Genomic DNA, 23,270 nt, shown 5'->3' with positions numbered 1-23,270 from the left:
CGATAGCTCATGAATAATGGATGAACTGGGGGGCGGGCCCCGGTGCGTGAATATGGATGAGGCGGCGGGCGGGGGGCTCGGGCGGCCGGTGGGCAGCAGTGGCAACCCTGGGGGAATTTTGGCCAACGTTTGGGCATTTCCCTCTGGGCTCGAGGGGGCCCCTCCTGCCGGGAACCCGAGAGAGATCCCGCTGCGAATTCCCGCGTCCGCGTTCTCACGCCTGCCGCTTCTGCCGCTGAAGTCGAGTCTGGCCTGGCCAGGTTTGCCACTGACCCACGGGAGAGCCGCTTGGATTGCCTTTATTCTGGTTCAGGCTTAAACTACAAGAGGTGGGAATGGGGTTCTGGGGTTGGGGAGTTTTTTGGCCTGAGTCTGTATGTAATAACGGTAACGGGGAGCTCAGCAGAGCAGTTCTGAAGAACAAACACCTCTGTCTCTGCAGTTGCTCGGCACAGCGAGCGATGCTCCAGAGGAAATGAAGAAGAGCACCTGCCCCATAGAAAGAGGAAGAGGAATTTAGAGAGACAAAACATAGCAATGGGCTGATGTTCAGGAAGGAGGTGAAACACTCCCATTCCAGGCCACCGGCTCTTTCATAACGGTAGGTGGCTTGGATTTTGGTGATCTTGTCTTCTCTGAAGGGCTTCTGACCACTATTTAGTATCAGGCTATTTCTGCTCTTGGCTGCAGTCAGACGTGGGACAGTAACCCTGAAACAGGAGACACCAGAAGCAAAAGTGACTAAAGAGGCAGCTGACAATCATAGACCTGAAATGCCTCTGCCAGCCCGGCTGGATGATTCAGCCCAGTACGAATATAGCAAAGCAGGAGCATCGCGATATAAATAGGAGAGTGGCTCATCCTCCTCTCTGTGACACACGATGGGGAGCTGGCTGGTGCTCGGAGTGAAACAGGCACAGGCACCCCCCAGAAATGCCCCCGCCTGTAGGCTAGTAGAGACCACCGTGGCTTAAAGGAAGGCAGCCCAGGACCTGCGTAAGGTGGTGCTGTCTGCCGAGGCCCAGGTGACACGCTGTGATGAGCTGTTCTCACTGCAGGGCACTGGACGGCCAGATGGACAGCTTTTCTGTCTGTCCTTCTCAGAAGACCATGGACCACATCCACATTTTCACTGCTCTCTTTGGGTGCCAGGTACAAGTGGTCCTGTGCTTGAGCTGGGGTGCTCAGTCTCTTTGAGAAGAGCTGAGGTTGGGCAGCTAAAACCATCCCTAAAATCAGGTGGCTGCCGTGCATGGGACAGAGCTCCTTCTGCTGTGCTAGAGACCATGCACTGGGGCAGGCGAGAGGGCTGAGATGCAGACAGGGCCCGGACAGCTCGCTGGGGTGAACGCAGCTGAGCGCCAAACTCCTGACCGCATCAAAACACGCCATTAAGATTTTGCAGACTGGTGGCTTACAGCACAGGAGGAGTCCTGGGGACTGAATTCCCTGTGAAAAGAAGGGCAGAGACACAGGAGTACAGCCCAGGTGGTATCCCGTGGTGCAAATTTATGCCTAATACTAGAAATCAGTAGCTTGGTAGAGCAGCTTTGAAACAAGACAGGCACATCTGGCTCTGCAGTTACTCAGCACCGGAACAGCAAGGCAGTTTCAGATGAGAAGTAATATCCTGTCCAGTAGACTGATCTAATAAAAGCTGAAAGAGTATTTGAGAGAGATAAGATGTCCTACAAGAGTGGAATTTGGTGACAATACGAGGGTGTAATGCTGTTCTGGAAACCATGACTGTACCTTCTGCCTCCAACGCCTGCAAGGCAGGTGAGATTGCCAAAGGACAGCAGACAGCAGCAGGTACAGCGCCGAGTGCCAGCTTTCCTTGGGGCCCTCAAGGTTATACCAAGGCTGCTAAATACCCCCCTTGTCTTGCTTCAGCCTGGCAACACCAAGTGACACAGCAAGAACAAAGGGAGTGAGCTCTGCCAGCTTTATCCACTGGACGGAGAAGATGACACAGAGAGCAGCGGTTCTCTGCTGAAGTGGGAGGACGTGTGCAGTTAAGGAGCTGAGGCAGTCCTTGGAGGTGGGAAGAACAGAGTTATGTTTGCACACACCATGTTTGGGCTGAAGGGCATGGCTCGTTAATACAAAGGAACCATACGTGTGGATTCCCCACCTCCTCTGTTTCACGTAAGCAGTGAGGAAGGCAGGATGTAAAGTGTCACAGCCCTTGCGGTGGCACCCAGCAGTCTTCTGCCTGAGATAGCTTTTGGATCTGGTGTCCCCAGTGCTGGGCTCTAGCCTCAGAGTGAATCAGATGGAAAGAGCAGGTAGATTGGAAAGCAAAATCTCTCCTGACACAGTTATGTGAGATTTAATGTTCAATTAGTTAGCGCCTGAGGCTACAAGTGAGAAGACATGGATTTTACTCTTCGCTCTGTCACCAAGGAACTTTTTAGGCAGAAGCACTCCACCTCTCTTTAAACGGAAGTGTCCCTTCTATAACTCAGAGATGTTGGTGCCTGCTGAGCCTTTGAGCTTGGATCCATAAACAGAACATGTCAAAATATAGCAACATATCATTAACCTGAACGACACTGTGGGAAGAGACAAGCTAAGGACCGGCTTCTCCAGATGTCATTCCAAAGGCATAAAAACCAGCATAAAAACCTCGTTCACTCCAGTGGAAAATCAGAGGAATAGGGCCAAGGCAGACAACACAGTTTCAGGGTATGTCCCCTCCATGAGGCTTGCTGCAGCAAAGCTGGAAAATTAAACCTGAGAAGAGGATCAAGCAGACTTAAGTTGAGAAAGATGTATGTGTGGGGTGGGCCTGAAACACTCTGTGTGTGCTGTTTGCTAGAGCAGGGCATGAAACTTGATCAATATAGGGATCTTCTAAAGAGGTGTAGACCTTGTACAGCACATTTCAGCTTAGCAAAAGCCTTGTGTTCCTATAGAAGCAATCCCTAGGGCCCCAGGTGAACCACAGGTAGAAAACCACGCCAGAGTTCATCCTCCGGCCCTTGAAATGACTCAGATAACGAGCATCCCCTTTGAAACTCTGTTCACAGTCAGACAGCTCTTACTGCCAGAGTGACCTGCTGATATTTAGCCAGTTATTTCCTTTAATTTCCTTTTTAAATCCTGGCTCATTTGTCCCAGTTATTCCCTTGTTTACTATACTAAACGTCTCTTTTCTCTGTCTGGTATTTGCACCTCCAAATCCTGCTAATTATTTATCGTGTTTCGCTATAGCTGCTCTTGTCCAAGCTATGCCAGGTTACTTCTGTCAGCTTTAAATTTTCCTTAAAAGCTGAACTTTCCAGCTTGTGAATCATTCTCTCCTGCAGGGACTTGATTATAGAATCCAGTCCATGGAAGAAAATTATTAACTCCCCTGCCTTGCAATCAGTAATTCCTCTACAGAAGTAGCCTATTTCTACTCGCCTTGGAGGTGTGTGACGATACGGGTGCTGGATCACAGAGTGTTCGCCGTTGGGTGCGTCGTTGGGTTGCGCGGCCTGGCCTGGCAGATATGATCAGGCTGTAAAAGGCAGAGCCTGCATGTTTCAGGCAGCATCTAACACGGCCGGCCTGCGGCAAGGACAGGCTTCTGCTGGGGCAGGCCTGCGGGGATCACTGCCCTGCGCGTCCCCCGCGCTCCACGCCAAGATGGCAGCGGGGCCTGGCAGGCCCTGGGTGAGCCGCTGATGCCATGGCTCCTGCCTGGCGACGAGGTGTGAGGGCAGGCCGGGGAGAGGCGTGTGGGCAGCTGAAGGCCGCGGGGGTTCCACAGGGAGGTGGGCGAACCCCGGCCCGGCCCCGGGGTGGATGGGGATCTCCAATCCCGGCGTGGGGGAGAGCGTGAAGAGAGCAGCGGCGGGAAGAGCTGGCCCCCGGGCAGTGGGGTTCAGCTCTGGGGCTCATGGGTTGTTCCTCCCACCCACTTCAGGGCAGGTTCGGGGGCTCAGCGCCCCGGCGGGGACGGCTGCCGCCTAGGCTAGGCTAGGCTAGGCTAGGCTAGGCCAGGCCAGGCCAGGTCAGGTCCGGCCAGGTCAGGTCAGGTCAGGTCAGGTCAGGTCAGGTCAGGTCAGGTCAGGTCCGGCCCGGCCCGGCCCGGCCCGGCCCGGCCCGGCCCGGCCCGGCCCGGCCCGGCCCGGCCCGGCCGCCCCCTGCTCCCCATCCCACAGGAGGACGGACGGCACAGCGCACCTTTAAAGCGCGGCAGGCCCGCCCCTCGAGTCCCGCCTCCCGCCCCTTCCCATTGGCTCGCACCGCTATTTCTTTTGGCCTCTTTGACAGAACCCCTCTCTGCTTGGTCTCTGATTGGCCCAAGCGGCACCCATCTCGGGGACCCTCTCTCAATAGCGCCGCTGGGCCCGGCCGAAAAGGCGTCTGCCCTGGCTCTGGCGGCGCGGCGCTCTGCTCGAGCAGCTCTTCAGCGACGCTCCCTGGCTGAGGGGAGCGGCGGGGCCGGGGCCTGGGATGGCGGGGCTGGGCCCCCGCGACTGAGCGCCGTCGCCGGGGAGGCAGGGCCGGGCGGGCCGGGCCCGCGGCGGGTAGGAGCGGGGCCGGCGCCGGGAGGGGGGCTTATGGGGAGGGGCGGCGGGGCAGTTCAACCCGGGGCGGCGGGGCCTGCCCCGGCGGCACAGCCTGGCTGCGGCGGGGGCCGCGGCCCTCTGAGGTGAGCGGCGGGGCGGTGCGGGGCCCCCGCGGGGTCGCCGGGCTCCGGCCGTCGGCCGCGGGTGAGAGGGGAGCCCGAGCGTACCTGTCAGGCTTTAACAGCCCGCGCCTCGCTGCCCTGCTGCCCTTTTGTGTGTCTAGGGAGTCCGGCAGGAAGAAAGCTTCGTGCCTTGCCTGGGGCGCTGCGGTTCTTCGGTTCCAGCCGGCGTCAGCTCGGAGGTTACCGGTGGCCCGGGTGGACCTCGCTGCTCTCTGGGTTTCTGCCCTGCCCTTTGCAAACGCTTCAGCGGGTCCCTGAACGGCAGCTTTGTGCCTCCTTTTGCAGGCTGCGAGCAGGGCAGGAGCGTCCGGAGGCGCCTTTGCCTAGCCTAAAGGGTAGAAAGTAACTTAAGATTTTCTCTAGCTCTCTGGTTCCTTTAGCAGCCTTTAAAATCGGCAAGGCTTCCTCGCCAGCATAGAATGAAGTGACCATGTACTGTTACTTTACTTCACTTGCCGCCTTCTTGCTTGTTGTCTGTGCACCTGCCTTCTAGAGGGGAAAAAAAACCGAAACCAAACAACAAAAAACTTAGGATACTTATTTCTGAAAGACATCCCTGAACTGGGATTTTCTGTTTGATGGTTTTGGATTATTGTTGATACTTCTGCGTTTGGTATTTTTCTTTGGTTGTTTTTAGCATTGCGGTTCCTTTCTTTTTAAGTTTAGTTCAGAACGAGGTGTGAGAATGAGACTTGGAGAAAAGAGAGGTCGTGGATCACTGGGGGAAGATGCCTGTCTTGTGAGTTCTAAGGGTGAAATGCAAAATGCAACTGTTGTGACCAAGAGTGAGGTTTGAAGAGTCATCTTAAAAAGGAAGAGAAGAAAAAAAGGCGGTGGTTTTTTTTTTTTTCTTTTTAAGCATTTAAGTTATTGAAGTAACAGTTGTATTTAAGCAGGGGTCTGAACAGTGCAGTTTTTTCTTGCGCAAATACAGTGTTTTAAGGAGCAATCTTAACCCTGGTATGATCTGTACTTGCAAGATTTTCTGATACTGTTTTCAGAAGGGAAGCAAACTTTCATTTTTTTTTATTAGAGCTGAAACTCTGGTAGTGTATAATTCACTTTTATGTGGTTGGGCTTTGAGAGCACAGAGAATTGCCAGTGATTTGAGGCCCGAGTTTCACTGAGCTCTGATACCATTATGGTGCTATGAATCAAGACATAACATCCCCTCAGTGAGAGACAATAATTTTCACGGACGGTGCAGCTGAGCCTTCCCCAGCACTCTGTCACAGCAGCCTACGAGTCGTGTGGATGTTCTTGATCTGGATGCAACTTGGGAGTCCAGTGCCTGGACGGAGGAACAGGCCTCAGCCAAGTCAGGCTGACTTCAGCTGTAGTGTAGAAAGCCATTTTATTTTGTTTTCTGGTGTATGGTGAATAGAGCTGCCTGCTAGAAGAACAAGGGAGACCAGGACTGCGGCACTGGTTTCCTCTTACGTGGCTACGGGATGATTTTACCCCCGTTGCATAGGTTGGGCTGGCTGAAGTGAACAGCCCCGTGGAGGCAGGGTGTGGTGAGTGATCTCTTGAATATGCTCAGCTGACTGGATTTATTTTGGACTAGACAGGGCAAAGGTTTGGACAGTGTGCTGTAAGGAGCAGCGTTGCTGGGGATGACGAAGCCTAGCCGGATCCTTGCCATCAATTCCTGGTTCTGTTGCCGCAGAATTTTTGCTGGTGATTTTGACAGGAATGGGACAGTTCTCCACATCCTTCCTGTAGGCTTTAGATATTAGAAAAGCATGGGGATCGTGCTGTCTGGCTGATGGCTTCAGCTGCCCTTTCTTATCATGTTGGACATTCTGTTGCTCTGCCTTTGTGTATACTCCGTCTCGGGAGGAAGAATAGGATACTAATACCAGGCCGTAGTGAGCAGCCTGGCTGAGAGGTAAGCTTGATTCTGCTTTGCCCTTTGAAACCTCGTGACTGGAGCTGTGTTACGTGTGGCCACCTCCTTTCCTTATCAACAGCTCGCTGCTGTTGTGTGATAGTGGTGGCTTCTAGGGAACAAGAACGGAGCCTGTTTATCCTTTTTATAAGGAAGATGTTTTTCCCATGTAATTCTCTTGCAGCTTTATACTTGAGCTCTTTTCAGTGTGACAGGCAGATCAAATTCTTTGTCCCAGATATTAGAAGATTGTGATGGTTCGCAGTTGCTGATGTTACTCTGCCCATGCTCTGTGAGGTGTTTCTCTACCCTTCCCCACCTTTTTTAAAAATCAGGTAGAATTTTCTTCTGTGTTGGCAAATGTGAACATACTTGTCCTCACTGCTGCTGGGATGCAGTGGTGTTTCAGAGGAAGAGAATGGAGCAAAATTATTAACAGAAGATCATTCTCAACGGTGTCAATTCAGAGAGGTGAGAAGCTGGAGGCAAGAGAGATAAGTCTGGAATATGAAAGTTGTTTTCTAGAACCTCTACTAGAACTAGGATTTTTTGGCACAGATTTTGCCATCTCAGCACAAAGTTGATCTTTCCAGGTCTGTGTGTGTTTATTGAGTGTGATGACTCTTGGGCAGCACAGCATACGGCAGTCGCAAAAGAAAAATCCCAGCTCAGCGAGTATCTGTCAGCATGGATGAATCAAAGGGAGGGTTTGTTAGCTGAGGGTGGGATGATCCCCTTACCCCTCAGAAGACCTGGGAAGAGTCTCGGGCTCTGACGAGAAAGAAGAGTCTGTGGCTGACAATCCCGAGCAGTTTGTGGGGAAGGTGCTACTGAACTCTAAAAGCTCAACAGATGACACAGGGCTGTGCTGATTCTTTCAGACTTGTGAGTCACCCAGAACCTCGAAGGGAAAATACCTTCTGAGTCCTGTCATGGAGGCTGTCAGTTTCTGCCATGCCAGCCAGGGCTAAAGTCAAACAGGGAGTATTTGTTTTGAGATGAGTCCTGGATTGACTATAGCACACAGACTGCTAGAGCACTGTCTTTGGCAATGTGCATCTTTAAGATGCCAGTTGATAGAGATTTTTTTCTTTGAATCTGTGTATCATCTGTGACTACTTTTTTGGGGAGTGCCAGGAGAGATGATAGGACCCTATGTTTGCATTCAGCTCGTAGCTAGTCAAGTGCCTTAACAGCGAGGGTTGCTGTTTTAGGGTGGGAAGAGGACAGGATTTGTACAAGGTGATAACATTGAATCAGGAGCAGGCTTAGTAAGGTAAATCAGGACAAAACTCTAGTATATACTAAATCCTGATCTAAAGTACTGTGTGCCATAGTCCACTTAAGCTTCCAAGGTGATGGCAGAACCAACAGAGGGATAAACTGCTGCTGCTGTTGTTTCTGCCAAAGCCACCGTCACGGCCATGAAGCACGTGGAGTTTTATGGATGGCAGAGCAGAGTTTCCCTTTAACTTCTGGAGGGACAATTAATATCGCAGCAGTATAGGGCCTGGGGGATGGACAGATGGCAGAAAAGATGTGAATGTTTTCTCAGGGAAGGCGGTACAAAAAAGTTTCATCAGGGGAATGGGAAGTTCTGTCTTGTCATCTTTCTGAGAGGCAGGAGAGGTGGAAGGTAGGGCAGACAAAAGAACTGAGGGCCATGACTCTTCTGATTCTGACCATAGCTCTCTGCTGCCCAAGAGTTTGACCTTGGGAAACCCATTCGGTAGGACTGTGTCTTGTTCTGGGTTTGTAAACTACCAGTGATGATGCTGATCTGTGTCTGAGAAGGGCAATGCAATCGAGACTGGTGGATGTAAAGAAGCTGGAGAACTTTATGCTAACAGGCTTTTAGGCGCTGTCTTTTCACAGCCTTACTGTTGTGCTTAAAATCAGAATAGTTCTGGTGTCTTGCAGAGGGTTAGAAGAAAAATGCTGAATCTTGGCTTTTGCCAGTGTTGGTTTTAGAAGATAAAGAGTCTGTAGAGTCCCTTTAGGTAAAAGCATGTGAGGCTCTCCCTGCTCTCAGACTGTGGGGCTGGTGACAGCAACAGGTTTTAGGCAGGGGCCTTCACTTTTTCTTTGCCATAGTTGAAATCAAATCATTGACTGTAACTTCTTGATCTTGGGAGCTAGAATGATAATTAATGATCTGGTACAGCAGGGTTTCTATCTCCATCCGATGATGCCATGTATTGCTGCTGAATCTTGATTTCTTCTATGAATCTGGCAAAGCTCAAAAAATCACAAAATTTAATCCAGCATAGTATTACACTATTTTGAAGGTGCTTGTTAGTCTGATACAAGATAGTCATTTTGTACTGTCCACCCTAATGGCTGTGTGCAGAGTAAGGGCAGGTGGCATTTCACTGTGTAATACAGCCTTTCAGGTGATGATAATTTGCTGTAACAAGCAGGAAGCAGTTGTGCAGGGGCCTAATGGCAGGGATGTGCTTTTTAGCTCTGACTCACAACTGATTTAATGTTGCTTTTTGTTTCTGCTGTGGTTGGCTTGCGCTGGGTTTGACCTGGACCAGAAGGAAGGCAGGATGTTCCAGTCTGTGACGCCTGTGATGAGATTCTCTGTGTCTGACAACATCACACATTCGACTGCCCTGGTGACAGCACTGGATAATGTGACAACTTTGACCCCGACAACAACGCAGGCAATCAATGACACCAACATCACTGTGCCTCACAAGTGCCTGTTGTTGCTCTATGAGGACATTGGGAAGTCCAGGTGAGACTGAGGAAATGGGACCACAGTCTGACTGTGGGCCAGGGGAAAGAGCTTGCTTTCTCAGGGTTTGATTGAGAAGGGGCTGGGGCTGGTGCCTTCCCTTCTAGATGCCAAGGAACAGGAAAAAACCTGTTTTATTTACTTTTGCAGAGTCCGCTACTGGGATCTTCTGCTCCTGGTTCCCAATGTGCTTTTCTTTATGTTTCTTCTCTGGAAGCTGCCCTCTGCCAGGGCCAAAATCCGGGTCACTTCCAGCCCAATCTTCACTACATTCTACATACTAGTGAGTACCACTCTGTGCTTCTGAACTGATGAGTGAGTGTTTTTTTTATTACCACTCATGAACAATATCACTGAACTAGTGGAGAGAGCCTAGACCAGATCTCACAGGGATAACATCTATTTTTAGTTGAAGGTGTACTACAAGAAGTAGACACAGATATTTTTTTTTTTCACTGTCTGAATTCTGCTTTTCACAGATTGTGGGACGGTATCTGCTGGATTTGAGTGGATTTTGTTCTGTGGTGATTTTTTTTTCTTTTTTCTTCTTTTGTTGCTTTGTTGTCTTGGAATCTAGTATCTTACACTTTCCTTGCTCCTTGCAGTAAGTAGCATGTGACACAAAACCAGTTTCTCACTGAGGTAGTGAAAGTGAAACACTGGAGAATAATTTGTGTGCAGCTCTTGAAAAGCTTGGTCATCTGCTGTAGAAAATGGTGATGTGACAGGGTTCTGGTTAGTCTGAGAATGTAGAAACCCAACCCTGTTAGTTTCTTTCCCATCATATCGAAGTGGCTGCTGACTTCATGAAGTTCTTGATACTTCTTAAGGTGGAAACAGAATATATAGGCAGTATAGTTACAGTTCTCAAACATCGAAGATCCTGTCTGTTCTCCTCTTCCCCAGTTTAAAAAGGCACAGGCAACTTTTGGTCACGTTAAGGTAGTCCCTTTAGTCATTTCTAAACATCATACCTATTAACTGTGATACTGCTCGCAGGGCATGGTAAATGCCGCTAAGGACCTACTTGCATTTGTTTTAAAATATTATTCAGAAGCTTTATCATAGGTGCTTTTTGAGATCCTGGCTTGCCTCTGTGTAGTGCAATGTGCTTGCTCTTCCTCAGTGAGATTAGTTCAGGTTGTAGAAGTAAATGTGTGTTTGAATTGGGTGAGACGGGAGGCATCCTTCTTTGGGCTGTGTACAGGTACTGGCCTGGAAAAACCCAAGAAGCATCAAAACCAAATCTGAGCTAGTAGCCTCAGCTGAATCTTTGGTGGGAAGTCTTGTTAGCTCTTTCAGGCCTGGAGTGTGGGCGCTGGGCTTTTGCACAGTTTTGTGTAATCGGTTATGCTCCAGTTAAACACAAATGCTCCAAACTTTTGAAAATATTACCAGCCATTTCCAGTCTGGATTTAAATCTTTGTTTCTGCTTGCAGTAATGCACGTGGCTCAGTAGGAAGTTCACGCCAAAGGCTTTGAAAAGCAAAACTCCTGATAAACCAAAGGGAAGAAAAAAGTGAACTGACTCTATGCTGTTGACTTTTTCAAAACAGAGTGAGAAGCAGGAAGTGATGAAACAGCCTTAGAGGGGAACGCTTTCATTCGATTTGGTCTTCTGGAGTATGTTACTGGGAAATGAGGATGGAAGTGTGTTCTGTGAGGATTTCCTTTCAAACAGCTGTTTGTCATGTCTTGAAGGAATGCTTTCTTACGGAGTCAGTGATTAAAGTTAATAGATTGAGAAGAGTCTCTGCCTACTTAGAGAGGAAGCAAAAAGGGTGTGTTTTCCTCTCCAATGAGTCGTTGCTGCTCTAGAACACCGTTATATTCAGGGACCCTTCTTTTTTGTCACTGTTATGTCCCAGAGTTTTCCACCCCAGGAGGGAGTGTTGTATTATTCTTCTTTCATGCCATTTGTGTCCCTTCTTCCTCTAAGGAGGAAATACTCAGCTGTAGGTGGCTTATTAGTAATTTCTGTTCTCCAGTCACCTTAGAATCAGCTTGGACTCTTTTCATTCTCTGCTAGATTTAGCTGTCTCATACCTGCCTCATTAGAATTAGCCTGTGACTCGGAGAATTTTATCTGGAAAAATCTGCTTTCTTGGAGGGCAAGTCTGCACAGCGGAGAGTAGGTATATCCAACTGAGCTCTTAATTGCATAGTATGGCTGTGACAGCACAGGAGTTGGTAAATTAGCCTTCCTGAGCTCCATGCTATCATGCTTAAATGGTACATGAGCTGACTTGGGTATCTCTATGTTGCACTGTGCAGCAGGGTAAGATGTTTTAAAGCTGTTGGCTGCAGCTGACTTTTTTCCTCTGCATTCCTGAGCATTGTCAGTGTTGAGTGAGAGGACTGCAGGTTTTAGTTTTATCATGGATCTGAAGTGTGGTAGTTGGTATCCAGTGGCTTCTGTTATCTGATGTAATTGGTTTATTCAGCCATACCAAGTACTTGATCTTGTAATTTGGAGGGATATGTTTTTTCTCTGGTTTTTCTCCTCCCCTGCCCCAGTAGACTGGAGAGTGGGAAGACTGTTTGCCTGTAAAGATACTGTTGTCAGGAGTGGATGAGACCTCTTCAGAGCTGTTTAATCCAACAGTTGAGGAAATTTGTTCCTTCCTAAATTCTAAGCCAGTACTCCTACATCTAACAGGCCTGAGGAATCTTCTTCGGCAAATCAACTCTAATCTGCTACAGGAAATCCTTAGTACACATTATCAGGCTTGAAAGCTGACCTGGAAATGGTATTCCAAAAGGGTTTCTGGTCACTACTGCATATGTGCCTTTTGACATGAGCTCACTTTTGGTATCTTTTTGTGTAGGTATTTGTGGTGGCTTTAGTTGGTATTGCCCGTGCTGTTGTCTCCATGACTGTAAGTGCCTCTGATGCTGCCACAGTTGCTGATAAGGTAGGTCCACCACTGATTTTAGAGGCTCTGCTTTGTGCAGTTCTGATTACAGCAATCTGCTACGGCTTCTCTTTTATGTGTGTACAAGAAGAATGTGTTTTGCAGTACTCGCGGCTATGTGTACTATGGAATCGTGTTCTGATAACTGTATCTAAATGATCACAACATGCAGGGCTGTAAAACAATAGACTTCCTAAAGTAGACGCACAAATAGTGGCAGCAAAACTTTCCTGTTGCAGAGATGGAATGACTCTGCTTTGCAAGAGCTAAACATTCAGACACCTTTAGTGGATAGGCAAGACCTGGCCTTTGTTTCTCTCACAGTATCTGAGAGGCTCTTTGAAAAATATTTAGTTCTTTTGTATTGAAAGTAAATAAAACCAAATTCCCTTTTGAGACTGATATCTGAATGTCCTTGCAGCCACTCTGAGCACAGGGCGAACCTGTAGTAAACAGGAAATAGCTTTGTACGTGCTGTTCCTTTGTAGTCATTTGACTTGTAGCGGAATATTACCTAAAACAAAAAGCTCTGCAGTTCTTGAGCTGTTAAAGAAGAGCCATCCACAGAGTACAGGTCTTCTGGCTTTATTCTCTGGGATCAGTGTGGTTCTTTTGCTTTTCCCTTTAATGTTACCTGCCAAAGCATTGTAATACACTGCTTGTTGTGAGTGGCTGGATGTCTGTAGCATTTTCATTCACCTCTGTGAGACAGGTGTAGATCCAGGACTTGAATAATGGAGAAGTGAGAAGGTGCTTTTCTTCAGCTCTGTTGGTGTTGCTGCTAAGTGCACCTTGCTGGGAAGTCATGCAGTAAGACAGATAATCTGTCAATTTTTCCTGTAAACACATGTTCTATCATGTCTATTATGTTTCTTTTGTTTTCTCTCATATATATATAGATAGATATATACACGTGCACACACAGAGTGTATTTTCTGAGATTAGAAGTTTCTCATCAAATGCCTCAAAATATTGTGTATCTTCAAGAGAGTGCCATTCAGAGTTCAGAGGAAAAATATTAATAAGCCGGAATCTGGGTTCTTGTTCTAGGTTTGGCACTGATTTATTGCATGACTACCTGGAAAGTTGCCTCACCTGCTGGTTTTTTTGGTCTTGTTTCACAAAATAAAACAATGGGAATGCAAATGACAAGCTGGAAGTGGGAGGGCTTTAGAGTTGAATATGCTTTAGATTTAGGGACCAGTAGCTTTGGAGGAGTGCATAGTACTGAGCTTGTTCAGTTATAACTGTACTGCAGAATCTACTGCTTTAAGAACTGGCCCTGTTTAATATACTTTTGAGGTCGTCTTGGGTTTGTGCTCCTTGGGAGTACAGCAGAAGGAACACCTCCAAGACAAGTGAAAGATCCTTAAGTGTGGCAAACCGTGGCTACTTCCTCTCTCTGTAGGCATGCTATTTGCTTGCTCCCACACAACTGTTCTGTTTCACAGGCATGGACAGGGCTTGGAACAAGCATATAATTATTATCCCTACAAAGCATGAGGAGGGTTTGTGGAAGTGACCTGCTCTGTTCAGAGGCTGCCATCCCCTGGAGCAGAGAGTGGAGTTTTGCTGTATTAACTTCCAACTAGTTCCTGGCTCCGTCTGATTATGTTTGTCTGGTTTCTGTTATCCCTCAGATCCTGTGGGAGATCACAAGGTTCTTCCTTCTGGCGATTGAACTGAGCGTGGTGATCCTAGGCCTTGCCTTTGGTACGTGTCAGGAGGTTTTTGAGTGCTTTGAATGTTTCCTATTCCCTTTCTTTCCACAGAGGCTGCACCTGTAAGTTTGTGGAGGTGCTGATTCTATAAAGTGAAGGAGCTCTAGAATAAAGACAAAGGACAAATTGGGGAGATTTAGTTAGAAATGGCTGAAAGCCTGATTATATTTACAGATCTATGGCATGTGCAATTTCAGGGGTTATATGTGCTTTGTTTGTCCTACATGCATGTGGTGAAGGAGTGTACAGCTTAGGTGAAGAAGACTTATGCAAAGATCAACAGACTGATATTTGCTTCAACTCCATTTTATTTGAGATGGTTCTTTTGGGGGTCCTTCTATCCTCTCCTTGATTGGTTTGATTCCATCGTGGCTTCATTCAAATGCTTTAACTGTACCCGCAATCTGTAACTTTTTTCAGTTGTACAAGTGAAAATGTTTGGAGAACTTCTTCCTGTGGGTCAGAGGTAGAGGAGAAGGGTTGGCGTCACTGTTGCATCTGCCAGTGGAACATCTGAGCACTAGCTCTTTCATCTTTTGAGGGCTCCTAGCATAATTTAGGTTGGAAGGAGCTTCTAGAGGTTGTCTGCTCTTTTCCAGTGCAGATTTCTCTAAATTATGTAAGCCCATCTCCCCTGCTCTAACCCAGTCTCCCATCAACGTTTTTCCTGAGAAGAAACTTTACAACATCTCAGCGTACGTGATACTGGGGTTGTTCCTGACTATTTTTCTTTTTCTTTTTTTTTTTTTTTGTTTTTGTTTTGTTTGGGGTTTTTTGTTGTTTTGGTAACCCCAGCAGAAGGACTTAGTTTCTTTCTCTATAGTAGTGTGGGCAGGAGGAAAGCATGTTAAAACCTGTTGTTTTATAAGCATTATTTTGTCTGTGAAAGGCTCAACTTTCCAAACAGGGAAGCAGTTTCTAGCAGTTAAGTGAGCTTTAACCTTCCCTTGGAGGCCTCTGGAAATACAAATGTTTTCCTGTATTGGTTTTGGAGAGAACTGATTTTTACCAGGACTGGGATCACGTCCTGAGTCACTTCTGTATTCTTTAATTCCAGGTCACCTGGAGAGCAAGTCGAGCGTGAAACGTGTTTTGGCAATCACTACAGTGCTGTCTCTGGCATATTCTGTCACCCAGGTGAGTACACTGGAGCAGAAGAATTAGTCTTTGCAAAAGAGGGGGACTTTGCTTGGAGTTAGGCAGTTAGGTGTGGGACTCCTATCTGGAAGGTGGCAGCTTTGCTCTTTGGATGAGGTTTTGGGGGAAGACTGGATGCTTGTGGCAATGTATGAGGATCCCCAGACCATACACCAGACTGTGTCTCCTTGTCCTCTTGAGCATGAAAGGCTCAGCAAAGGTGAAGAAATGAGATGAGGTTTAAATGGATTGCCTTGTTTAGTGAGTCTTGGAACAGGAGTCAGAGGTTTTTCACACCTGAGCCACAAGTTCTGAATCTAGCCTCAAGTGCCATGAAAACTAGATAGAGACCTGAGGTGTGCTTGCCAGATTAGGGCAGTGCAGTGGGCCTCTTGTCTCCTGACTCTTTGAGAGCTGAGAGCTCTTGCTTCCCTTCAAACTAGCAGCTGGCTTGCTAGCTCAGTTTATTAGCTGTGTCTCCATCTCTCTGAACAATGCAGTATGTGTCTGGGTTTATTCTTCTCCTTGGTATGTGAGTGGTCAGCCCTGTGTCTCTATACTTGGGGCAGCGCCAGAATAACACACAGATCTTTGTTCTGTGACCAGGCTCTTGCTTGTGGAGGCAGTGAGCTGATCATTACCACATGATAAAGCTGGAGGAGCCTCATTAAATATCAAGTGTTTGAGCTATATCTGGGTTCAGTAGTGCTTACAAGCACTTTTCTCTCTCCACTGTCTGTATGGTAGCTTCTGTTCATACCATTTTTTAGGAATTCAAGGGAATGAGACAGTGTCCTTTCCCAACTCTTGCACAAGTGTTGGCTTTTATATTCTGGATGTTTCATCAGGAAAGATCTACTTTAGAGATGGAAATGGAACTCTCAGTCTATTTCAAACAGACCATTGCTTGCATCCCCTATCCCTTCATTAAGTCTCTCTTCTTGAATGTCATTGATGCTGGTTTCCTTCAGATGCAGATTCCTGCAACTTTTTTCCCCTCGCTTCTTGTCTTCAGTTTCTTTCTCTTTTCCTGTGTGTGCTTAACTTGGTCTAAGCAGGGCAATGGTTGGGTCGTAGGTGGCAGGCACAGCTGTTGTCTGAACTTCTTTAAACACAGTCTCCCTTGTCTAGACACCCACCCTAGTGAGGATGCTGCCTATAACAGAATCACGTTGGTCCCACTTCTCTCCTAGGGCACCCTGGAAATCCTGTACCCTGATGCCCACCTCTCAGCAGAAGACTTCAACATCTATGGCCATGGAGGGAGACACTTTTGGCTTGCCAGCTCCTGTTTCTTCTTTCTGGTAAGTACCGGGCATGTGTTATGCACTCTGATAGCTTCTTTATATTTTCTAAATGGGACAAGGAGGATGATTTGTGTATAACAAGGCTGATGGGGGTGAGGTGTGGGGCCTTCACATCTGCACCGGGTTTAATACCAGGGGGTCTGTGCCCCTGTCCTGAGACATCTAGGGAGTGCATGACATCACACACCATCCCTGCAAAGATTGTTGAGTTCAGTTGCCAAGCAGCCATGGAACAGTTAGTTCTTTGTCTCAACAGGTCTATTCCTTGGTGGTGATTCTTCCAAAAACTCCTCTGAAAGACCGGATTTCTTTACCCTGTAAGTGACTGTAGTGTGTTCCATAGTATAGATGGAGACAGTGCCAGGATAAAACCTAGGTGGGAGTAAGAGGTTCCTGTATCTGGTTGCGCTGTAGATACATCCCACTGTTTCAGGGTACAGATACATGGCAAAGGACTGATAAGTTATCCCTGGAAAAATGGTATGTTGTGCCTTTTGGAGAGCAGAATAAGAGCAATTACACTGCTATTTCAGTAGCTAAACGATTATATTAAGAAAACAAGATTTACTGCTCAGTTAATGATACAGATATAACGTAAATATAAAATCTTCAGAGAGCCGTAAGAAATGGCTTCTTAATAGCTTCCTTTGAAATGCCTGTATGATATTAAAGTGTACATGCTGGTCATCCCCTGGGAAGGAAAGGCTAATTGGGAGCTACTTAATAATTTTCATCTGGGCATTTACTTTATTAAGATGCTTCTCTGGGTTTTCTTTTTATTGCAGAATATCTGCAGTTCTTGAATAGGGAGACAAGCTGTTACTAAGATGTTCTCTCTCTAAATAGTGTTGGCATCTATGTGTGGGTACCCTGAGGGAATGGATATGTGTGGCACATGCCACAAGCAGGTAGTCCTGGGCCTGATCTGCCTAGTGTCCAGCATACCCTGCTGCTCCTGTCCAGGTCTCCTGAGCAGTTTGGTTAGTGCTGTACAACGGAAGGGCACAGATTCTGGTTTAGCTGTGGGGTTTTCTTTTACTTGTTTTCCTCACATTCAATTATGTGACTGATACTGGTTCCAGATGCTTGCTGTAAAATCTTTGCACGTGTTGCCATGACCATGTGTTTTCAAAACCCATCTTGTGTGTGTATACACATGCAGGAGGGTATGGTTTAGTCCACTATACCTCCATCAATCCTGCCAGCATGGGACAGGAAAATGCAGTCTTAATTCTTCAGTTCTTAGACAGACAAGATGGTGAAATGCTTCTGTTGGGTTTGCCATCTCCATCAAACAGATTTGCACTGGGCTGCTGCTTATGAGGTTGAGCTTCATCTGTGTCCATGTCTTTTCCACAGCCAGGAAGAGTTTTTATGTGTATGCTGGAATCCTGGCACTGCTGAACCTGGTGCAGGGCCTGGGCAGTGCCCTCCTCTGTGTGGATATCATAGAAGGACTGTGGTATGTATGCTGGGGGAGGAGCCCTGTTTCTTGTGTTGCATTTGAGTGTCCTTCAACACTGCCTCTCCCAAGAAAATAAGCTTGTGCTGTGTTCCTAAGAAGGAATAAAGCTGTTGGTTCTGTTTTGTGCCAGAAGACCTCAAAGTGATCAGAAAATTCACAGCGGAGAGGTCTGTGGAGCTGCATGCTCTGCAGTGGTCTTGAGGTGGTGAGTGAGAGTAATAGTTTGAATCCACTGATGCCTAGCCATTGGCTCGTGTTTCATAGGTAGTAAGGGAGGAAATAGTCTGTTTGCTAGAAATAGCATGGAGATACTCTTATTCCTATCTGGAGTCCCGTTCTGCAGGGATCACTGTCACTTCTGAGAGTCAAAATTGGGAGCACTGAGACTGTGCTCTTGGTCAGACCTTGGGTCTTGGCATGGTTCCCTCTGAGTGTCTAGGAGCAGTGGCACATGTTGATGGCAATGTCTGTTACTTTGCATCAGTTTGAATTTGTTTAGCACAAGACTTTTTTTCTTGTCTTCTGGACGCTCTGGAGGGAAATTGGATCATTCTGGGGGGATGTGACCGGTGTTATCCAGCTGTATTGTGCTTGAGTGCTAAATTCCTTCATGTTCCCTTTTGCCATTGACAGCTGTGTTGATGCTACCACGTTCCTTTACTTCAGCTTCTTTGCACCTCTCATCTATGTGGCATTCCTGAAAGGCTTCTTTGGGTGAGTAGCCAGGAACAGGAGTTTAGAGGGTATATATATTGTCATTTAATTGGTTTGCGCTCAAGTTCTCCCCATCTGTAGAATAAAGGCAGCGACTAGAATGACAGTTAGGGAACCACGTTTTAATTCCTGGCCTCGAAGTTTTTCTTGTGTGACCCAGGGCTGCTTGCTTCTGTCCAAGACTCCTTTGTATGCAAAGTAGAGCTGATAGCTATATTCTTCTCAAACATTTATGAGGATCATTTCTTCAGTGTCTGCATCCTGTTCAGTACAAAGTTTTTCTGCTGAAGTTGTTAACTGAATGGTTAGTGACAGATTGAGTCCCGGAAGGCTAAGTGGTGTCCTGGGTGGGTTTTGGGATAGGTTTGTAGAAAGGATCTAGGGTTTAGGTAACTTTTAGGCTGAGGAATCCTCTACAATGGGCCCAGGCGTCACCAGTTAAAAGCACTCGGGAGTGTGATTCCTGGGTCGGGGTTGCCGCCGTGTGGCCACTCAGAGGAGATGCATCTTAGAGAATCATAGCATCATTAAGGTTGGAAAAGACTTCTAGGATCATCTAGTCCAACCGTCAACCCAGCACCTCCACGCCATCTTGGTAGGAAAACCGGAGTGTTTTAGTGTAGGCTTTAGCTTTTATTGTCCATAAGCAAGAAACAACAGGCTTTAAAATAACTAAGACCATAAAGTACTCCTAAAATATCAAAATGTGCGTCTGCTGCTTTCTGAAATCAGAAGGGAACAGTGTCTGGAGTTAGACATGGAAACTGCTGATCCACAAGCGTTTGTATTTTGGTTTTCCTGATGTGCACAGATGGAACTTGAGGTGGACTCCTGTTGGTGTCAGTAACCAGGCTGCCGTGGAGTCCAGTGATGTTTGGATGCCTTTGCCCTCAGTAATTCAGAACTCCCAAAGATGAGAACACCTTTCCCACACTAGAGTCAGGATTCTGCCACTTTTAGTTCTTAGGTGACTTAGTCCAAAGCTACATTTAGCATTACTTTATGGCAATTACTCTGCTAGGTATGTTTCAGGACTGGAAGCTAGTGTGAAGAGTCTTTAGGGTCTGAATACACAATTTCTTAGTGCTGCTGAGTTTCAGTTAAGGATAAGTGCCTGTGATACTACATTGCTTAAACATGTATTTTAAATCTTTAATCACTCCAGGTCTGAACCGAAGATCCTTTTCTCGTACAAATGTCAGGTGGATGAACCTGAGGATGTGGATGTGCACCTACCCCACCCTTATGCTGTTGCCAAGAAGGAAGGCATGGATTCTGGGTTCTACTCGAGCACTCAGATCGACACCACAGCCTACCTGGATGACGTGGCCTCTATGCCGTATCACGTGGGCAGCATCAACAGCGTAGACAGTGACCGCTGGAAAGCCATCAATGCCTAAGGCAGGGCTACCCGCTTCACACGATGCCTCATTCTTTTCCTTCCAAACTCCCTGATACCACAGCTGTTAGGACGTCCATTGGAAATCTGTCCTTGGCTATCTGCCATGGCTTTCCTCTCTTCCTTAGGATTTCCAAAACCTATTGTGGAACTAAGTTGGCAGCCCAAATCCTGTTGGAAAGAACATTTTCTGTTGCTACCTGAGAACAATGTAGAACAGTTTTGTTCATAAACCTATAAACACTGAACCTTCCTGATCCTCTGTGTTCCAGATGTGAATATGACCCAGAAGACAGGCCTGACTGGCACCTCTTCCTTTTCAATGACTGAAAGCCCTTGTCTGCCAATTAGGAGAATGGTGTTTAGTGACGAGTGTGTTGATTTGACTGCTGTATTGTACATATATAGAAAGAGTTTGGTGGTTGAAACCAAAGATGGTCATTTCGGGCTTCTTCAAGCAGCATGGTTGCCTGGGTCTTGCCATAATGCAACAGCATAGGTGGTGATAGCAGTGTCTGAAGAGGGAAGCTGGTCAGCTGGGCTCATCTCTGATTTCAGCTAACACTGATGAAAATCATGAATTGCAGTTGCTAGGGGTTGAAAGGAGTGTTCTGAGTCTGTGGGAAGGAGAAGAGAGGTATGAAGAGGAATGAACTGTTCTTTGTGCCCTGGGAGCATTTTGGAGGGCTAGTAGCTAGCAGCATGGACACGAACTGACTGAACAATAGGGAGACAGAAGGACAGACAGTGCTGCTGTCTAGCTGAGCTGAAGTAGCTGTGAAACAGTCTATGAAGGCTGTACTACTGTGCATCTGAGCTCCCAGGAAAATCTAAGTAACAACGCTGAATCAGGGCTGAGTTTCAAGAATAAAACCTGTGAGGTAGGTGCATTTTCCATCTGCACCCTGCTTTGTGGCTCTGGCAGTGTCTAGGAGAGTGCTGTGAAGGTGGAAGCTGACTCTGCAGATGAAGGCTCCAGAGACATTCAGGTGCTTGAGGCAGAGCAGAAGCCCATGATGAGTCCCAGCTGTCAGTATTTAGTGACTGGAAACTCTCAAACACCATAGGCATGCTAGAATCAACCTGGCTGGTGTTCTAAGTTGGGAGGCAAGTGAGAGATGGACGTGCTTCTCTGGCAGTGTCCTTCTCTTATGTTGCAGTTCAGATCCCCAGACTTCTGCTGGTCTGAACAGGTTTTATGGCTCGATACATTGAAAATACTTATGTGCATGTGAGGGTGGTTCATTTAAAGACTATCTGGAACTTCTTATTAACCTCTTCCATGCTGGAAAAGGGACTACTGTTGTCTGAACTGTCTGTCACGCAGTTTCAAGACATCATGTTCCAGTCCAGAGACTGTTCAGCTGAAAGCTGCATCAGGCTGGTTTCTGGGACATACTGTGCTCTCCAAGGATGAAGAGGTGTATTCCTCTAGCTTTGGGGGTGCTTTCCTACCCGAGTCCTCCAGGTAGGTTGAGATCTGCTATAAGCAATAGCAACTTTCCATTAGAGGTGGTAGAAAGAAGGAATTTGAAACGTTTGGGGACTGTGTGAATCTCTTGCCCCAACTCACTGCTCTTCCTGAAGAATATTGGGGTAAGAATTTCTGGGAAATGGTCATGCAGGGTGGAGGTGTTAGTTTGGATCATGAGCAGGTAGGGGAAAGTGTTTGCTACCAGGTGTTCGCACCATAGGGAAATAAAGTTAGGGTAAGAACACAAAGTTCATATTGGTTGCCAAAACTATGCAGGCCCTTTGCTTATCTCTCTTTTTTTTTTTTTTTTTTGTCAATGAGCAATGCAGCCTCTCTGTTCTGCCTGTGGACTTTGCCCTGCAGGCCTCTAAGTAGCACTGGCACCTTGAAAACAAACAAGAGCCCTTTTTTTTTTTTTTTTCCTATGTGCGAGAGCTGAATTGTCTCATGTAGATCAACAGCCTCTCACATTTCCCCTCCATGCAATGACTGCGTAAGGGCTGGACAAGCAACTGGCCAAGTCAGCCCTTGCCACAGTAGAGAAGTGTTCCGTGCTCCTCCTGTCACTTGCTGTGAATCGGCCTGAGCCACGCTTGCTTGCTTACTCTAAAAGGGATGGATGACGTGGTGCCTGAATTGCCCTGCTGCTGCTCCTGATGCTGCTTACAACACTGATCCTGAGCTGCTGTTAGAAAGTGTGGGGAAACCTGCAAAGCTTCCCTGGAGTTGGTGGGCCTTGGACAGAGCTGAGAGATACGAAGGTCTTGAAGCAGTTGAGAAATAAAGGAGCAACTGCTTTGCTGTCCCAAGGAGTATTTGCTGACTCTCAACACCCTGACTGAGAGGACTTATCTGCCCTCCTTGGAGATGTGAAGAGCAGGTTATGAATTTGCCTTTTTATCAGCTGAATTCAGTGCTGAAGGATCACCTGTGCAGGTGGTCGACATGTCCATCCTGTCCTTTGCTGGCAGGACTCCAGTATTCCTGGAGTGTCCCACGTTCTGCTGCTGAGGAGCTTCTGTGCTAGGTCATGGACTGACCTTCCTCCTGTTGTATTTTTATGTGTACATATAATGCTTTGGGCCATATTCAGAATGGTCCTTGAGCAGAAGTGTGTTATGTGTGGGGGGGTAAAAAGAGAGAAAATATAGAATAAATGTATATTTTTGTTTGTAAAATAAAGAAATAAAATTAAGTTTGGCATAAATGGTCATACTTTCTTTCTCAAACGATCCATATTATGGAGAAAAAATAACTTTCAGATTTTTTTTAAATCCCTGAACAAATATGGCAGATAATGGAATAACATGATGTCCTTTTGTCAGAGATGGATTTTTTCCTTCTTGGAAGGCTATTACTAGGACAGCAGATGAGAGTGGTCTCCAGGTCTAACTAATTGTCAGTGAAGCCTTTGACTCTTCTCTCAGTAACCAGATCTTGCTGTTCCTGGGCATGTCTAGCATCAGGGGTCTTTGCTATGGGATAGCTTTCTCTGTTGCTTGGGAAAAAGCTTGTGTGGGAGTTGGAATTGATTCTTGCTTATTCCTTTTTCTGGGCTTTGAAATGAACCCTGTGTGTCAGGACTAATTTTCTGGCTGCAGGGAGGACATGATAGCTGCTGAGTAACAACTAAGCGTGCTGGCAGTAATCAGCAGAGAACAGGTTCTCTTTGGTGGGGGCGTGCAGGCTGGGGAAGTGGGGTGAGCGTTGTCTCTACCATGCGATTGGGTCATGCCTTTGTACAATAAAACCTCTCAGAGCTCCTTCCAGGCTCCCTGCAGAAAACTGGGGGGACTGCCCTAGGAGATGCTACGGCTGGA

The 23,270-nt window shown here is 47.1% G+C and overlaps 1 protein-coding gene across 6 annotated transcripts; it reads left to right on the top strand.

Annotated features, from left to right (window-relative positions):
* Window positions 1-4,284: 4,284 nt before the first annotated feature.
* TPRA1 (transmembrane protein adipocyte associated 1) lies at window positions 4,285-22,657 on the top strand. 6 transcript variants are annotated; one of them, XM_072875566.1, is made up of 12 exons: window positions 4,285-4,520; window positions 6,911-7,046; window positions 9,119-9,318; window positions 9,469-9,601; window positions 12,147-12,233; window positions 13,874-13,946; window positions 15,012-15,091; window positions 16,285-16,395; window positions 16,655-16,715; window positions 17,758-17,860; window positions 18,497-18,577; window positions 19,743-22,657. In XM_072875566.1, exons 3-12 carry the CDS (start codon window positions 9,128-9,130, stop codon window positions 19,975-19,977), a joined length of 1,155 nt encoding a protein of 384 aa, XP_072731667.1. In that variant the 5' UTR covers window positions 4,285-4,520; window positions 6,911-7,046; window positions 9,119-9,127; the 3' UTR covers window positions 19,978-22,657. The 6 variants fall into 6 exon arrangements, with proteins under 6 accessions (XP_072731667.1, XP_072731664.1, XP_072731666.1 ...); XM_072875563.1 differs by having other exon boundaries at window positions 9,116-9,318; XM_072875565.1 differs by lacking the exon at window positions 6,911-7,046.
* Window positions 22,658-23,270: the final 613 nt, after the last annotated feature.

This window comes from Ciconia boyciana, chromosome 11 (genome assembly GCF_034638445.1).
Source record: "Ciconia boyciana chromosome 11, ASM3463844v1, whole genome shotgun sequence".
NCBI classification, from domain to species: domain Eukaryota; kingdom Metazoa; phylum Chordata; class Aves; order Ciconiiformes; family Ciconiidae; genus Ciconia; species Ciconia boyciana.
Note: the sequence above shows the minus strand (reverse complement) of the source record. Positions and strands in the feature narration are given on the sequence as shown.

What these genes read in the sequence shown, in the direction of transcription:
- TPRA1 (XM_072875565.1), top strand. Translation starts at nt 9,128, where the DNA reads ATGTTCCAGTCTGTGACGCCTGTGATGAGATTCTCTGTGTCTGACAAC. An exon ending in TCACTACATTCTACATACTA is followed by an intron (nt 9,602 to 12,146) that starts GTGAGTACCACT and finishes CTTTTTGTGTAG; the next exon opens with GTATTTGTGGTGGCTTTAGT. An exon ending in AGACCGGATTTCTTTACCCT is followed by an intron (nt 16,716 to 17,757) that starts GTAAGTGACTGT and finishes TCTTTTCCACAG; the next exon opens with CCAGGAAGAGTTTTTATGTG.